General features: G+C 42.1%; 2 protein-coding genes across 2 annotated transcripts; both read right to left on the minus strand.

The window, feature by feature from the left end:
- Positions 1-5,183: 5,183 nt before the first annotated feature.
- LOC125005921 (BTB/POZ domain-containing protein KCTD12-like) lies at positions 5,184-6,818 on the minus strand. The gene has a single exon (XM_047581579.1). It carries the CDS (start codon positions 6,658-6,660, stop codon positions 5,866-5,868), a length of 795 nt encoding a protein of 264 aa, XP_047437535.1. The 5' UTR covers positions 6,661-6,818; the 3' UTR covers positions 5,184-5,865.
- Positions 6,819-10,890: 4,072 nt separating this feature from the next.
- On the minus strand, positions 10,891-16,468 carry LOC125005653 (SUN domain-containing protein 3-like). Its single transcript, XM_047581135.1, has 10 exons — positions 16,394-16,468; positions 15,700-15,787; positions 15,500-15,606; positions 15,351-15,361; positions 15,062-15,197; positions 14,869-14,957; positions 14,601-14,774; positions 14,425-14,514; positions 14,158-14,314; positions 10,891-11,039 (listed from the first exon to the last, which is right to left on the minus strand). The coding sequence occupies exons 2-9, from the start codon at positions 15,783-15,785 to the stop codon at positions 14,195-14,197; spliced, it is 813 nt and encodes a 270-aa protein (XP_047437091.1). The 5' UTR covers positions 15,786-15,787; positions 16,394-16,468; the 3' UTR covers positions 10,891-11,039; positions 14,158-14,194.
- Positions 16,469-17,334: the final 866 nt, after the last annotated feature.

Consider the following 17,334-nt stretch of genomic DNA (forward strand, 5'->3'; position numbering starts at 1 on the left):
TACAGAGCAGACGGGGAGTAAGAGATTTATAGTTGTAGTCGTTTAGGTGGAGTCCTTTAAGGAGACGGCTGACATGGCCACCGGAGGATCACAGATTTCTACCGCTGTGTCTCCTGCTGCACCTGCTTTTGTTCTCCTCCTGGCTATTAGAATGATATGTAACTTTTTCATCTTCGCATGCAGCGGTGAAAACTACTTTGACAATAGCAGGGGAAACGAGTACTGTGGACGTACACTGATCAACCGCAACAACGTTGACCATCTTCTGATATTCAGTGTTCTGCTTTTGGACCTGGCATTCATGTGGATGTTACTTACCCACCTAGACCAGACCAGACACCCCCCACACCATAGCGACGAGAATCCTGGATGGCAGCAGCCATCCCCGGCAGGATGCAGCCTGGCACAGACACACACACAAAAAACGCTTTAGGAACAACTAAAAAAAAAACAAAAAAAAACATGAAGAACAGGACGAGGTGTTGACCTGGGCTCCAAATTCACAACTTCCCAAACTGATCAAGTATCTGTGGGATGATCCACCCTCATCCCACTGGATCCAAAGGCCCCCACTAACTACATCCTGTTTTCCAGACACCACAGGACACCCTCAGAAGGCCCATGTCCATTCTCTGATGAGTCACAACTGTTGTGGAGGCACAAACGAGACCTACACAATATTAGGAAGCGGTCATAATGTTGTGCCTGATCAGTGAACTCCACCTCATTAAGGAGTGTGTTAAAGAATGACTGCAAACCCAAAGACGTGTGCTTCCAGTGTTTTTCTCCACTGTACGCCGGTTGAAAGAGCAAAAGCCAAACTTCGACTGTGACTGCGGTTTCTGTTTCAGGGCTGAAGTGCAGGTGTCTCTAACGCTGCTGTGAATAAACGGAGTCAGCTCCTTGGATGTTTTTGTGTGATCCTGTTATGATTTGAAATATGATCAGATCAGATCTTTTTTTTATTTTCCATACAGGTCAGATAAGGATGCACTGTTGCTGTCTGCAGGTTTGCGTCTTACCGCTGGGACCCAAGAAGATGAAACGGGCTTATGCACGGGTGCAAGGGCTGTCTAAGTAATTTCTTTCATTTCCTGCATCTGGTGCAGAGGGGGAATTTTCATAGTCTAGTCAGACACAAACATACACAGGTAGGCTGCCAGTTTCCTGAAGCTGCAGAGGAAATTAGGTCAAATAGAGTTGCAATTCATGGTGACAACAACAGTTAAGGGATGTATCAGATTGTAAAACCGAATGATGCGACTGAATAAAAGATAAACTGCTGTGGATTGAAGTGTCACAACTCGAGGGGATAGTCGAGCCTTCACATGGCAAATTGTGGCATGACCAAATTTTTAGTGGCGCAGCCAGACGACAGCTTCCGGGAAGGATTTGAGACTGAGGCGATGTGTTTTTCATGTCTCTAGGACAAACGGCAAAGCTCGCAACGATGCGACGGCATTATTTTTAGCTCGATGTGTTTCAGTGAAGTGTTAATGAGTGAAGAAATGTGTGGGGCTTAATAGCCTCACCGTCCGCTTGGGAATGCAAACAGTACAACAGGTAGTGGAGTGTTTACTGTAATTCCGAGATAACAGAGGAGGGCTGTGCTCAATCTCCTGAGCAAACAAAGAGGCGAACCTTTATTTGAGACTGTTTTGTCAACTGCTCTTCATGAGGACACTGAAAAAAAAAAAAACATGCATGAGATGTCCTGAAGTTTGCTGAGAAATCATGCAAAGTCAACCAGATGTGGAGACATATGAAGACACCTCAGAGCATTTCATCAAAAACTTTATGGCTTAATGGCTGTGTACTTAGCTGCAGCCAGATAACTGATATGAGGCCACATCTCATTTGTTTGAAATAAGTTTTTAATAATTGCTTTCCGTCTGTTTCCAGTCGTTGTGTTTGACTAAGATAACGTCCTGCTCTCTGTAGCTTTATATCCAACAGTCATACAACATGTTAGATACAGTAGTGGGGAAAGAAATGTACTAATTCCATCTTCATGACAGTTATTACTATAATGTTTGGTTAATCTGAAACGGTGTAAGAAATTCATCTGTATGGCGATTGTGGAGGATGGATTTTGTGGTGCTGCTAAAACTGGACTGAATTACATACAAAAGTGTTTCTATTATTTAGCACAGCCCTCTGACTAAAACGGGGTGGTCAAAACAATAGAAACTCGTAGCGCTGCGACTCAACACAGTTCAACAGTACTACAACTAACAGCCTCCTAAATGAAAGCATAGTTGAATCAACAGCTCTATCAGTTATTTTAAACAACTGCCAAATAACTTCGTGAAGCCATGATTTAGTGCAGGACTGCAGCCAATGTGGAATGCATTTATAATCATTAGATTACACGATGTACTGGTGGGTGTTCTTATCTAATTCCTTACAAGAAAATTAATGACTGTTCTGTTGTTCCATAATTGTGTTGTAATATTGGGTAGGTCTCCCTTGTGCCTCCAAAACAAAACAGTTGTGACTCATCAGAAGATGGACACGGGCCTTCTGAGGGTGTCCTGTGGTGTCTGATTACGAGATGTTGTTAGTGGGGGGGTCTTTGGGTCCCATCGGTAGAGGGGAGGGGCCTCTGTGGATCATCCCACAGATATTTGATCCGTTTGGGATCTAGTGAATTTGGAGGCCAGGTCAACACATTGTGCTGTTATTCACGTGTTTTTCTTAGTTGTTCCTGCTGGGGACGGCTGTTGTGAGTGCCACACGTCAAAGTAACATCCACATGAATGTATGCCAGGTCCAAACGTTTCCCAGCAGGACAACGAATCGACACAAGATGGTCAATGTTATGTGCTCCTGTCAGTGGTCATAATGTTATGCCTCATCGGTGCATGTCCACTCTGCAACTAGAGTCAGCTTTGTACTGTTTCGGGTTTAATAAAACGAAGACTTGTTGGCAATCTTCAGAAGATTTTAGTCGACTGTTCGGTTAATTTTAGTTCTGCTGCTTCTACAGTATATCATTCATGACGGCTGTGGTGCTGTTCATCTGAGGGCCAATACAAGCCTGGTGCTGAGTTCTGAGGTTCTCATAGAAAAATAATATCCTCACTTTGTTCTACTACTACTTTGAGGCTTATTATAGCGACTATTTTATTTCACAGAACTGGGAGAAAATTGCTCGTGAGCAAAAGCTAAGCGACTGCTAAATACTGCAGTGCAAAGTATTGAGGACTGCAAATATAACAGAGGGGCCTCTGATGTCTTCGCTGGCTGGGAGGCAGCTCTACTATATGTGGGACATTTCAGATAAATGGAAATGAAAGGATATTCCTGCGTTTGCTTAAAGGCAAATTTCTTTCTTTTTTTAACTGCTCTCGCACTTGATTCAAACAAAGATGAACACAGCTTGAATTAATTATGCATGTGTTGTTCTCACCGTGAACAGCGTGATGTGTCTATATTAGAGGAGCTGGAGATGGAATTAAATATATATATATATATATATATGTATAAAAATATATAAAGACATGCAGGTCGCAGAGACTGTGAGAGGAAGTGTGAAAGATTTAGCACATTGAGGCTGCTAAGAAGAAAGCCAGCTTGCCTGCGTTATCTCCAACTCTGCAAATTGGCCAATTTGGCTCTCTTTATCCGTCTCCCTCCTGGACTCCGTGTGAATGCATAAGTGTGAGTGTGTGCATTTTTAGCATTTGGCGACAAGAGGGGGAGAAAATCTATCATGCACTGAGCGAGATCTCTTTTGGAGGTGTGTTATCACCAAGGACACAGACAACACGCGTGCAAAACACACTCCGTGTCAGTAATAACCGCTTGGGAAAAAGACTCACACAGAGCGAGGTTATTTAAATTTACTTTTTAGGTCTCCTCTATCACTTCATTCAGTCTGAAGTGGACTATCCTTCCCTCTCATGGGGAGTTTAAAGCAACCACCCATTTTGTCCTCATCCAGTCATAACACATGCAGCGTGCGTCTGATTTTTTCTGTGCCTCGGTTGTTTCCTCTGCGTCCTGTTTCTGGAGATGTCACTATAGAGGAAGAGCCGCGGTCGATCCTTCCTTTTTCCTGTCCAGATGGCAGCATCAGCTGACTGCAGATACGGGCTCTCTTGGGGTGTCTATCTCGGAGGTTCTCGTCGAAGCTTTCTTGGTGGCAGAGGAATGTGTGGGAGGTTGGAGATGTTTAGCATGTGCATAAAGAGGTTTTGGAGGAACCGATTGTCACTTGTAACATATTGCACGGAGAGCGGCTTCGGATACAGCTGGACAATAAATAAATGATTTGTTTCCATGTTTTCTTCCCCTTCTTACACGGCCCACACAAAGGCCGTCTTGTATTTTCTATTAGTCTTGATCCTGGGATAACTTGGATTTGCGCCCCCAGGATCCCACAAGAGAACAGACATTTGATTACTGTACTTGTCATCTAAAGAGAAATCCCCCCTTTCCTCCTCCACCCCCACCCCCTCTCCTTCCCATCCCGGCCACGGCAGATAACAGACCTCCTCTGTGTAGCAGAAAAGGGACAATCTGCTCTGTTCTGCTGTCGACGTTCTATAGTTCTGCCAGATCGGCTGGCAAGTTTTGTTTTTGACTACAGTTATTTTGTTTTACTTTTTATCTTGAGCAAAAAGAAGTAAAGAAGTATAAATGGTGTTTACACAGCATGTCTACCATCGCTCTATTCGAATCCTTACCTAACCTAACTGATGTCAGCCGTTCACAGGAAATGCTGATGGCAGATTGTGGTTGATAACGACTTGAAAAGATTATCTCTCGCTTGCTTCCTGATTGAGCGCCCTCCAAATTTACAATGCGTAAAATGTCACATTAGAAAGCTTGCATGCACTCTCTCTCTGAAATGGTGGTTTGAAATGGATTTTATCTCTAACGTGCCCAAACTTGTAAGAGTGTCACTTAGCTGGCTCACCCGGGCCGACTGTGCACGAGATGCCAGATCAGTATTGATGGAAGCGTCTTACAGAGAAAGTTGAAGATTGTGAGTCATGCAGGCTGTGAAAGAAAACAAAGCCGAAACATGAGTATTAATGGAAACATAAACTCCCCACGTTTGGTCGTTTGGATGAGTGGAGAAGTGTCTTCCGGGAAACCCCAAGTTCAACTACCTTTGCTTTTTTTTTGGTCGACGAGTAAAAAGAAGCACCAGTGTATTTGGAAAAAGACATAAATTTGAGTGTCACAATATCACATTTTATTATCTTTTATATCTAAAAGAGAAAACATTTACAACAGCTTATAAATGGCGCAGTGAATGCGCGACTGCATGCTGCTTTGATGTGATCAATCTAAATAAAAATAATAATAATAATAAAAGCAATAAAAGGATCATGCCATATGCAACTTACTGCCAATGCACAAAAATGAAAGACGTGGGAGTTATAGGAACACTACAAGAGGAGCTGCGTTTGATTATTTACTGCATGTGTCCTATGCGTGTCCCTGGTAGCCTCTCCACCGTACGAGGATGCAAGCACAGCTCACTGGGGCTGAAAAGAAAGCAAAATTCCTGCCACCCTGAGGAACCATTTATGTCACTGACCGAAGAACAGAGAGGTGGTTGTGAAAGCCGCAAAAAAAGGTTTAGAGGCCAACTGAGCCACAAAAATGAAGTGACAGATGGGAAAAGTCATTCTGCCTTTCGCTTTTCACCACTAACCAATGAGATTTATGTTTAAAGTGTCCTGCAGAGCACAGGAGAAAATGTCAAGGAAGTTAACTCTCTGTGTGCAGCCCGCAGAGCAGAGAGTGACAAAAAAAAAAAAAAAAATAGAAGAAAAAAAAGAACTTAACACGCTAATTAATTATAATGTGAGTGATGATTTCTCCTGGCTTCTTCGTTTCCCTGCCAGTTCATCGGCAGAAAACGTACTCGGTGTAGCTGGTCCACAGTTTGTCTTCACCCGGGTCGTTACTGCCGTAAGAGCAGGTCCCGGTGGAGTTGCAGGCCACCATGTGGAAACCAGCCTCGGCCAGCCGGTCAAACGCCTGCTCCAGAAAGTTGTACTTGAGGTAATACCTGGACGTGTACTTGTCGGGGGGTCGGTCCGGGTCCCGGCTTTCGTTCAGGGTTTCTCCAAACACCTCCTTGGCCAGAGAGATCTTGCTGCACACGGTTATTCTTGCGACCCTGCGGAACTTGGCGTCCGCCTGGATGTCCCTCCCGATGGTGTAGCTGCCTCTGTACCCGACGGTGATGAAGCCGGCGTCGGCGCCCGGAGAGCGCACTGTTCTGTCCGAGGATGAGGTGACGGGGCTGGTGAGCTCAGCCTCCTCCGGCTCCCCGCTGTCCTCCGCGTACGAGCTGTCCTTGCTGATCGCCGACAGCCGCCTCGACAGCTCCGGCAGCTGGAAGAAGTCCGCTTCTTTCTGCAGCCTCCTCCGCTCCTTGAAAAACTCGGGCAGGAAAAGCTCCGAGTCCCTCAAGTAGTCCAGAATGTATCGGAACAAAAAGCCGTCCCGGTCGAAGAAGTAGCGACCCTTGTTGTCTTTGGGCAGATCGGCCGGGGTGCTCTGGGTGAACTTGGTCCACAGGAGAGAGTTGGGGACTGCGGTGAGAGTCTCGAGGCGGGTCACATACACCTGGCCGCCCACGTTCAGCTCCACAATCTCTGGGAAAGTTGAACTTTGGTTGCCGGTCTGAGCCATCTTTCTTTCTTTCTTTCTTTCTTTCTTTCTTTCTTTCTTTTTCTTTCTCTCTTTCGATCCGAACAGCCTCCCTCTTGTTCCCCTAACACAGAGGGCTGGACAGGGAGTCTCCTCGCTGTACAGTAATGTTTATAGTGGTTTGGCTGTGTGGGAGGAGAAGGAACCAACACACATTAACTGTTCAGCGGAAAGCTATGAGAAAGCATCATGCTGCCTTCAAGGACTTCATGTAAGACCCAACTTCCTACCGCAAAACTTGCAGATCTCTGTGACATTTTATCTATTTTTTTTATATATATACATATATATAGATATACATATACAGCGGTGTAAGATTATCCCATGTTGGACATTAATGTTAATCCGTAAAGTAACAGAGGGCATTAAAAATAAATGAAGATAAAAGTGCGATAATTCCCTCCCAAATATAGATAAGTAAAGCAATAGTGCAGTGGAAAGTTTGGGAGGTCTTATCACAACATTTTGGGTTTTTTACTTCATTGTTTGGGCTGTCGCTAAATATCACAACTCGATGTATCTTCCCCTGCTAATATTATCAGACCGTTGTATAACAAACCCCGGAGAGTACATTTTGACTGACATCCTGCTACCTCTGACAGTGCAGTGTCACTTGCCACTTTATACTTTATTCTGTTATTTTTACGTTATATTTAACTTCTTTTAAATCATTCCAGCGTTTATATTTTATATTCTGTGAACAAGTGTATTGTAGATAAATTATGTGTCGGTGACCCGAGGTAACGACATCTCATTTAATACATGCACCAACGGTGTATTTGTTTAATGACAATAAAAGTGAGTCTTATTTTTTCTTCTATGACCTTGTGACAATTCATTGTTCTGCTGGGAAAGTTTGAGGACCTGGCATTCGTTCGTGTGAACGTTACTTAGACATGCAGCACCCACCTAGACCAGACCAGGCACGCCCACCCCATAGCAATGACACTCCTTGTTGGCAGCAGCCATACTCAGCAGGAAGCAGCCTGACATAGACACACGCAAAATAGTTTAAGAACAACTCCATAACAAAACCACGAAGAACAGCACAAGGTGTTGACCTGGCCTCCAAATTCACTGGATTCCAAACTGATCAAGTATCTGTGGGATGATCCACAGAGCTGCCTACCCTCAACCCATAGGAACCCAGAGTCCACCCACTAACAACATCCTGTTTTCCAGATACCACGGGACACCCTCAGATGACCCGTGTCCATTCTCTGATGAGTCACAACTGTTTTGGAGACCTACACCATATCACAATACAACTGTGGAATAACAGTTCTTAACTTTCTTGTAAATAATTAGATAAGAACACCCAAGAGTACATCTTGTAATCTTGTGATTACAAATGCTTTCAGCATTGGCTGCAGTCCTGCACTAAAGTTTGGCTTCATCAAGTTATTTGGCAGTTGTTTAAAATAACTGATGGAGTTGCTGACTCAACTGTACTTTGATTTTGGAGGCTATTGTTTGTAGTTCTATTGAACTGTGTAGAGTTGTAGCGCTACGTGTTTTTATTATTTTGACCACCCCGTTTTAGTCAGAGGGCTGGGCTAAATAATAGAAACACTTTGCTTAAATCAGTTTGATTCAGTCCAGGTTAACAGCACCATAAGCTACATCCTCCATAATCATCATACAGGTGAATTTCTTTCTTCAGATTCACCGAACATTATAAGAGTCATGAAGATGGAATTAGTGCATTTTTTTCCCACTACTGTATCTATAATAATCCATAATCTTATACCAGGTCGGTGTAAGTCTTCACAGCTCACGAGCCCAGGTTCAAAAATATTATTGTCTGCCTTTATTTTTATGACCAACAGTTATGATTTGAGAATGTGGAGACTCTTGTAACTATAATAGACGGTAAATGATTTTGATTCCGCTGGAATGCCTTCATGACAGCTCATCGACTGGAGGATATGTTAAGTGTTTGTTGAAGGTAAAAAGGAAAAAAGAAAAAACAAAAGGTCATGATATTTCATATTTTCATGTACTTGTATTTCATCTGGCTGCAAAAGCACGGATACAGAAGGTGCAGAAAATAACAACACACCCTCTGCCGACTGCAAACACACAAGCTGTTATTATGACAACCATAACATCACCCTCTATTAATTCTGTTAACATGAAACACCAGTGTTAATGACACATTACATAACACGCTATATGCGCTAAATTTATATATCTGGTTTCCTCTAGAGACTGAAATTCTAAATAACAAGATCTTAACAAGTCTGTGTTTATCTAATTAAAAAGAAAAACTAAAAGGCAACAGGTGACACTCTGCACTTGAAAAAGTGGTCAAAGACTCTTCAACTGCTGCTGCAAGTCTAGTGGAGGTGCAAAGAGGCATAAGACACTTCATAATGGATTATAATAATATATTAGCGGGGTATTCCTCACATGTGTGCTGATAGTGGCCTTCGTCTTCAGTTAGTTTAAACGAACCTTCAGGCCTCACATGTTTTAGGTACAAATTTGATGCAGGAGCATACTGTGTTTGACAGGAAAGATAAAACTGAAGAAGATATCACCTTGGCTATGAGTCAAACCCTTTATGATGACGTTGTGTGCATGTGGGAAAGGGGTTTTTGTGCGCACATCCCTGAAACCTAGACTAACAGTCCCAGCACACGTGGTACCATAAACGGGAAAAACCTCGACTCTAAAGGTAACATAAACCACGGCCCTGCTAATCTGTGATGCCTCCAAAATCCCTTGAAAAGAAGCCGTGCTTTTCCTCGAAGCCCCATAAGTCAACGCTTCATCGATTTCAGCTTAACACACAAGAACTGTTCGATCTAACCCCGAGTAGCAGCGTAGGCCGCATTCATATTTCAGTCCACGCAACTGCATTTGAACATCATCGATCACAGTCTCGACAGAAGATGTAATTGGCCCGTTATCTCAGACGCTTCATAAGAGTGATTGCTGATCAAGATCCATCTGCATGGCGGAAAAAAACAACAACAAATACTCAGAAACGAACGAGCTCTGAGAAAACACGAAGCATTCAGAGACGGGGCCAGAAGCAGATTGTAATGCATGAGTGAGTAATCAGAGGCGTTTAAGATGATGTTGCTCTAAAGTTACTGTTGATGCAGATGAATGTGGATGACATCTGCAGAGCTTTAGGCTACGTGACACGCAAAAAAAAGGAAGTCCTTCCCTTGGAAAGGAGCAAAACGTTGTTCAAACACTGGGCGGCAGAGATTTTGATGATTCAGTTACCTCAAACATCTGGATGCTATGAGCGTGACCATTTAATTAGCTGACAGTCAGATAAAAGACATTTTAATTACCAACTGTATGTGATTAAAGATCTTGTTATGTTGGTGTATTGTGATGAAAATGTAATTAAACTGAAAAAACTTCAGGTTTAAATGTGATAAATGTTTATTCTTCCATTTTAATTTCTTTAGAGACCCACTGTGAGACCTCCCTGAGCAGGCATTAAGGCAACAGTGGCAAGAGAAACTCCCTTGTAACAGGAAGAAACCGTGAGCAGAATCCAGCTCATAAGGAGGGAACCACATCTGCTTGGGTAACTGATGCTTTTACTAAGTTATTTATTTTTTGGTGCATAGACTGTATATAAATATGGATAATGCATCCTCACTTCCCTTCACTGGACAAACTGAGGCTATTTTCCCAGGGATACAGGTCAATCTTTATACAGTCTATATGGTTTCCGTCAATGTCGATTCATTAGGCAAGAAAATCAGTTTCATATCCGACTCTGACGAGGTGCAAATGACGCAGCTCCTGGTCAAAAAGTCTTTTCATACTAAATGCACAAAAGTCCTGCTACTTTCTTAACACATGTCTAACTTTACAGCAGAAAACTTCAACTTCAGTTTCAGCACCGTCCACCTTTTGTCAGCACGCCACAGCCAGATTCAATCTCAGGATAAGGGTGACATCTAGTGGACAGTAACTAAAGAAGCAGCTTGTTTTTCGTTTCACTGTAATGTCTGATGTTTACTGTAATGAGTAGCTACATTTTGCATCGGCCAGGTACAATACAACTGGACATCATTTGGAAAATATGACAAAAAATTGTTGGATGTGCCCAGAAAGTTGTAAATTTGAGCTTTTATCGTTTTTAATGTCTAATGTATTAATAAAACACATGCAGTGTTTGGTTATAGAAATGTGTGGTTTGTTCTATATTTTACACACACACACACACACACACACATATATATAAATATATATATTACCAACATTGTTTGTTAAAAATAAACGGGTCTCTTACTCTCTACTGCTCTGCTGCACAATTACACTTAAATTGTCATCCTCTGTCCAGTCTCGGCCTCCTGTCCGTGTCATCGCTGTTAAAGGTTACATTCCTTACAAGAGGAAAAAGACAGAAGATAATTGGATAAAGGAAGTTGTAAAGTTTAGCTCCCTAGGATAAATGAAGGGTACCGTAAGAAGCATGGCAACTCATTTACTAATCAGAAAGATCTCCTTGTCACCGTCCCTAATAGCAGTCCCTCCTGAGAACGCATGAGTTTGGTTTAAATTGCCTGGGGTCTTTCCAGAGCATTTTTCACGGAAAAGACTACAGTGGATTGTAAGTAAAGCCTCCACAATCACCAGCTATGCCCGCCCATCAATCCAATCCATTTATTACTTCATTATTATTATTTGTAATGTTACTGAGATGCCGTGTCGACTGAAACTGAGGCGGCTAATGAGATTATGAAGATCCACAAATGAATTGGAGAAGTTTAATTATGCAAACTACAGACAATGAATCAAGGAAGGAAGTCTTGCAAACACATTTTTAGTTATTTTCACTCCTCCTGACTCCACATAGTGACATAAAAATGATTAGATGCACAGATATATAGATTGCTACACAACGTATCTTATGTTTTTCGTGTGTGTCTTTTTCTACACCCACTGGGAGGGAATCACGTGACCACCTGCTCGTGACATGAAGCAGCCTTCATGATGTGACACCCAGTCAGATGCTGTCACTCTGCAGTGTAGTGGAGTGTGACCTCTACAGCAGCCCAGCCTAGACCTCCCTAGCCCTCTCCAGTGATCCTCTCCCTGCTCTTGTCGGACACAGAGACAGAGACGAGAGGCAGATACCGTTTTTTTTTCTTCTCTCTCTGTCAACAGGGAAACGCTGGTCTCTCTTTCTCCCAAACCACACACAGTCATATCCCACACAGCACACACACAGATAGACTTCACCACATGTCACACTGACTGAGTCTTAGTAAACCTAAATGCTAAGACAGGAAGAGGACATCATTGATAGGAGGCAGGAAAAACAGAGACGCTTAGATAAATGTTGACTCAGGGACCAGCACATAGTCTCCCCCCCCAGTTCATTTCCACATGTTTTACCCCACATGACCTTTTGGAAATTGGAATAAATCAATTTATTTAAATATGTTTGGAGTCCCATTCACTACATACAGTATTTACTGACCTTTGTAAATAGCACCCCCTGCTGGTGACAGCTGTCTGTCTTTGTCAATAAACTGAGTTGACCTTTTAATGAAAGTTTGACCCTGGTGACCATGGATTACAAACTCTGCGATATGAGAGATGATGATGACAATGAGGATGAGGATGTCTGTTTATTATCCTTAATTACCAAGTAATTGTTTGTGGTCCCATGAGATAAAAAAGGAAAAAATGATGCCTTCCTTTTGGCAAATTTCACAATGAGCATTGATGACAATGAGCAATGAAATTATTTTTGCATAATGTTTTTGACAATGGGTCACTTCAGAAACAGTGAAGTAAAAATAGCATCGTCAGTGAACCACAGAGCACAGAGGTCCAGGCTGCCGTTTTGACAAACCATTCCACATAACAATAACTGATTCGTCATAGGAGTGTGTGTGTGTGTGTGTGTGTGTGTGTGTGTGTGTGTGTGTGTGTGTGTGTGTGTGTGTGTGTGTGTGTGTTCACCACCTCCAGATGATGGATCCTGTGCTGTTTATTTTCTTTTGTCCAACCTCCATTGTCTATTACGGTTCCGGGACTCAAAAGAAAAAAACTCGTTTTGCCAACTCTCTTCTTTTGCTCTCTCACTGATTTTACGTCACACACCTCACATATCAAACACACACTCGCTCAGAAGAGCAGGTCCGAATGTATGTGATGATGTCTTAAAAGAACTGCATGGCACTTCTGACCCGATGTTTGCGAAATACTAATAAATAAGAACATACGACAGGGAATATGCAAACCCTCCAGAGAGAAAGAACCAGAGCCTGTGGGACTACACACCAGTCCTCCCTCTGTGCAGGTAGAATGCTAATTACTCCACCACTGTGCTGTCGGTGAAGGTGAATCAGACTGAAAACATCTCAATGTGACTTGTTTTGCAGAATTGCAGTGACACAAAACGCCAGCATTTTCCCCTTTACCCTGTGTAGTAGACGCGGGGCTAAGAACAGTTTACCTGGATTTACTTACCCCTGTTTAAGTCCACGTCTACACAGGTGCCCCACCCAACCTTTGTTTTACATTTATATCTTCTTGGGGAAAAAAACTGTCCCCGACAGTGATTACTGGGACATGAATTTGTGGATGAGTGGTTTGTTTCCCCAATGTGTAAATCTTCGTCTTCCTCACTGCACTGAACAGCATAAACTATGTTTTGCTTGGGTTTTTGTCTTTGGGGTGAACAGGTTTCTGCCTCAGTATGTTCCCAGGTTTGAAATGAACGGGAATCCGGGTGTTTCCAAATTTCTCCGTAGTTTCTCCAATATCCCAACCACAAAGGGGACGGCAACATTCCTCCTCTTGTTGCTTCCGGGATATATTCTCAGGCTTTTGAAAAACATTCGGGACATGTAAATATTCCAACTAGGCCTTCGTCTAAAACTTAAAAATATATCCCAGAAAAGACAGAGGCAGGGAAGACAACAATCTGTCATGTGGCTGGGATATCTGAAGAATTTTCAGGAAACACAGCATTCCTGTTCATCTCAAACCCGGGATAACACTGAGGCAGAAACTTGTTAACCCCAATGACTCAACAAGACGTGGTTTGAAAGAGGAGTAAAGGAAGACATGTATGTCTCTGAACAGGGGAAGTGGACTGAGATATAATCTGCCATCAGTTTACAATATAGTCTGAACTTCTGTCCATTCATTGAACACAGACACTAGTCACGCAAGTTTCTGGTTGGTAACGGACACTACACACACAGATGTTCCTATTTCCTTTTTAAACCTCAACTCCAAGTTCCTCAGAACTGAAGGATCTCCTCAGATGTGTGATGAAACATGTTCAAGCAACTCTACAAGTCTAGTTACCTTTCTTTAAATTTTTTTTTGTATATACCATTACCTGGATATCTGAGAACCTTCAAAGACACAAAAGAGCATTATGTACAAAAAAAATAAAATAAACTAAATAAATGAGGATAGAGTTAAAAAAAAAATGAAAAGAAAGGGACAAAGTAAATCCCTATAGATGTCTGGAGTCACCTTCACACAGTCTGAAATGCTGCCACAGAGCTGCTGGTCACAGCCCGTCTTCCAACTTCCCATGGACTCTGAAACTGTACAGACAGGTGTACTCAGGATTACCCCAGTTGCTGTTGACCTTCAGCGTTACATAGCTGAAGACATCTGTTTTATGATCCTGACAGACACAAAAAAGACACGGGAGGGGTTTAAATGAGAAAAAATAGTGAGACATTTAAAATGTAACGTGCATGTGCATATGTTTTAATACCGTGATGTAATACCCACAGGCAGCTTGAAGGTCTGCAGCAGGTCCCCCTCATAGTCATAAAGAAATGTCCCCAGTTGGACCTCGTCGTCATCTAAAGTCTTCCTGCCCTATGGGACAGAATGAGATGTTCATACACCTTGTTATTTTCCATGTATGTGACAGTTACTGTTACAACAGCAAATGTGCCACTTACATAGACAGAAAACTCCTTGGGAGCGCTGAAGGTGTTTTGAGTTGGGGACAATGCCTTGGATATGTGTCCCAGTGTCACATTGGTGATGGTAACTTTGTGAGACAGGCGGATGGATAAATGCCCCTGTTCACCTGCAAAGGCCCAACAGCGACCGGGAACCAGGTGGGATTTTCCCTAAGAGAAAAAGTAATGACAAAAGAAGGTTTAGAAAGTGTAACAATAGTCTCATGTAGCAATACAACATCTGTTCTGTGAGAGTAGTTCGTACCTGAATCACAATTCTTGGGCTAACAGACCTCTGACACGTTCCCCGGCTCTGGTATTCTTGTGAAGTCATATGATGTAGAACACGGGCTCCTGCACACACAAAAGAAATACACAACGACAATATGAATGGAAACTCAAAACTGAAAAAGCACAAGTGTGGAAAAGTATTCTCATTTATAATTAATACATCTCACCAAGTGGCTCCAGAGCAAAGTTGGGCAGCATGTCGCTTACAGGAAGTAGGTAGTTCATCTGGCTTTTTAACATCACAATCTCATCCTTCAGCTCTCCTATGTGCCTTCCCATCTTTTCTGATCCACTGTTAACGACCTAGGAGGAGTAAAAGAAGGGTCATTTAACATGCTCACATCATCTGACTCTAATTATGTACAAAATATTTTTTTCTACAAAAGATAGACAGTCCAGCTGGTTTTCTGATTCATGCCATATTCTGATTCATGCTAGATCCAGGAGGGTGCTCACATATACAAGTCCTGATGGATGAAGAGAACAAAAAAAAAAACAAGTTGGGGATATTCAATTCAACAGACAGACACCGAGCAAAACTGATAAATATATAAGTGGCAATGGAGATAACTGTTAAAGGATGGATGTTTAAGGAAGTCATTTACCAAAACACAAGAGAAGAACAAGGAGGAAGCCAGGAGAGGTGAACCTTCTCCAGGCAACTTCCTTCATAGGTGGAGGATTGTTGAAAGTCTGACGCTTTCTGATCATACTGGACATAATAAATAAAATCAAGGACCTTTGTATATATGGAAAACAAAACAACTGAACTAAAAGCACACACGTAGACAACCATTAAATATACCTGCACATGGTCTCCCTGTAGGAAACAACAGGCTCTACATCTTTATGGCATCTGGGGGAAACCAGCTGAGTGCTTCTTCGTGGCATAGCTAAATAAAAAGAGGCCAGGGATTTAACAGTTCTTTCCAAATATCAGACAAGGAGCAACTAAAAAAATTAGCTGCACATAAAACTAACACTCTTAAAAATAACACAAATAAAAATAGAGATAAAATAAAATAAGATTAGATTAAAGACCTATTGGTTAGTTACACCAACGGACCCAACGGCTGTCCGGCAGAACTCCTAAATAAATAAATAAATAAATAAATAAAAACAGCACAAAAAGACAAAAACGACCAAAAACCAAGGTGGTTGGTTCTCAGCAATAAAAAACAACAAAACAAGAACAAGACAAACAAAAAACAACCAATAACACAATAGGAATAAAAATTAACGGAGCTACTGGCGACATGCTGTCACTTTTTCACTCGCATTTTTGCATGAATAAATAAACAAATAAATAAATAAATAATGATTAAATAAAATAAATAAATTATTCATATCTGATTTATATCAATGCAACGAATTAAAAAATGAAACGGATCTATCAATCTAACACCGAGTTAGCTAAAACAGGGTTAGCTTACCGGTCTTCTAGCTTCTAGCTACAGGAAAAAAAACTGCAAAATAAATAAATAAATAAATAAAAATACCTTTATCGAACGACGCCAGAAATCACGTCGAGTCTCGCTGTTTTTTTGTTTTTTTTTTTAAAAAGTAAATCTTTTTCTGTGGTTGTAGCTAATTAGCTCCAAGTTGCTCGTCCTCAACTGGAACGAGCGAGAGAGAACCGTTGCCTGTGGCGTCATGACGCGCAAGTATGACGACGTCATGACGCGCAAAATTGCATCAACTTGTAACGTGCGTGAAGGCCACAAGCACAGTGGGATATTTATTTATGTATCATGTACACATTACACTATACATGTACATTATAACCTGCTAGCTGTTGTCCTCTATTAAAGCCATGCTCATCTGGTCAGTTCTACAATGATGCTGCCACTATTGTCCGAGGCCCTGAGGATTCAAGCTGCCCAGTGAAGAAGCCACTTGCATGTTGCATCGGTTTCTCTGAATCACTATAATGAAGGTGAAGAGCATGATCTCTGTGGATTATCCCACAGATACTTGAGCAGTTTTTAAAGCGTTTTTGTAGTGTGTATGTGTCAAGCAGGCGGCTGCCATCAAAGAGTGTCATTGCTATGGGGTGGGACGCATGCATGGTCTGGTCTAAGATACATCCACACAAATGCTTGGTTCAAACATTTCCCAGCAGAACATTGCATCGTCACAAGATGGTCGTAATGTTATGCATGATTGGTGTGCATCCCCATCAGAAGCCATGTATTAAGTAAAGCATTGTTTAACTGTTCTATTTGTACCTTTTTTTTTTTTTTTTTTGAATGCGAGTCTTGTGCACGTGTGCATAATATGTGTGGGTTTTCCGTAGCCATCTCATTTCTCGTGTGCGTCGTGTGTGACACGGTTGTTGCATAGCTGCTTGTGGCTCCAGCCGTACTCATCCTTTATGTGGCTGGACTGTGTGTTCTTGTCACCTTCTCTCAGGGTTACATCTGCACCCTTGTGCTCTTCA

This window comes from Mugil cephalus, chromosome 3 (genome assembly GCF_022458985.1).
Source record: "Mugil cephalus isolate CIBA_MC_2020 chromosome 3, CIBA_Mcephalus_1.1, whole genome shotgun sequence".
NCBI lineage: Eukaryota > Metazoa > Chordata > Actinopteri > Mugiliformes > Mugilidae > Mugil > Mugil cephalus.

Excerpts from the sequence above, each read along its gene's own strand:
- LOC125005653 (XM_047581135.1), bottom strand. The coding sequence starts at position 15,785 with ATGCCACGAAGAAGCACTCAGCTGGTTTCCCCCAGATGCCATAAAGAT. Across the intron at positions 14,515-14,600 it reads CCAAGGAGTTTTCTGTCTAT|GGCAGGAAGACTTTAGATGA; the intron begins GTAAGTGGCACA and ends TCTGTCCCATAG. Across the intron at positions 14,315-14,424 it reads TGCAGACCTTCAAGCTGCCT|GATCATAAAACAGATGTCTT; the intron begins GTGGGTATTACA and ends TGTGTCTGTCAG.
- LOC125005921 (XM_047581579.1), bottom strand. The coding sequence starts at position 6,660 with ATGGCTCAGACCGGCAACCAAAGTTCAACTTTCCCAGAGATTGTGGAG.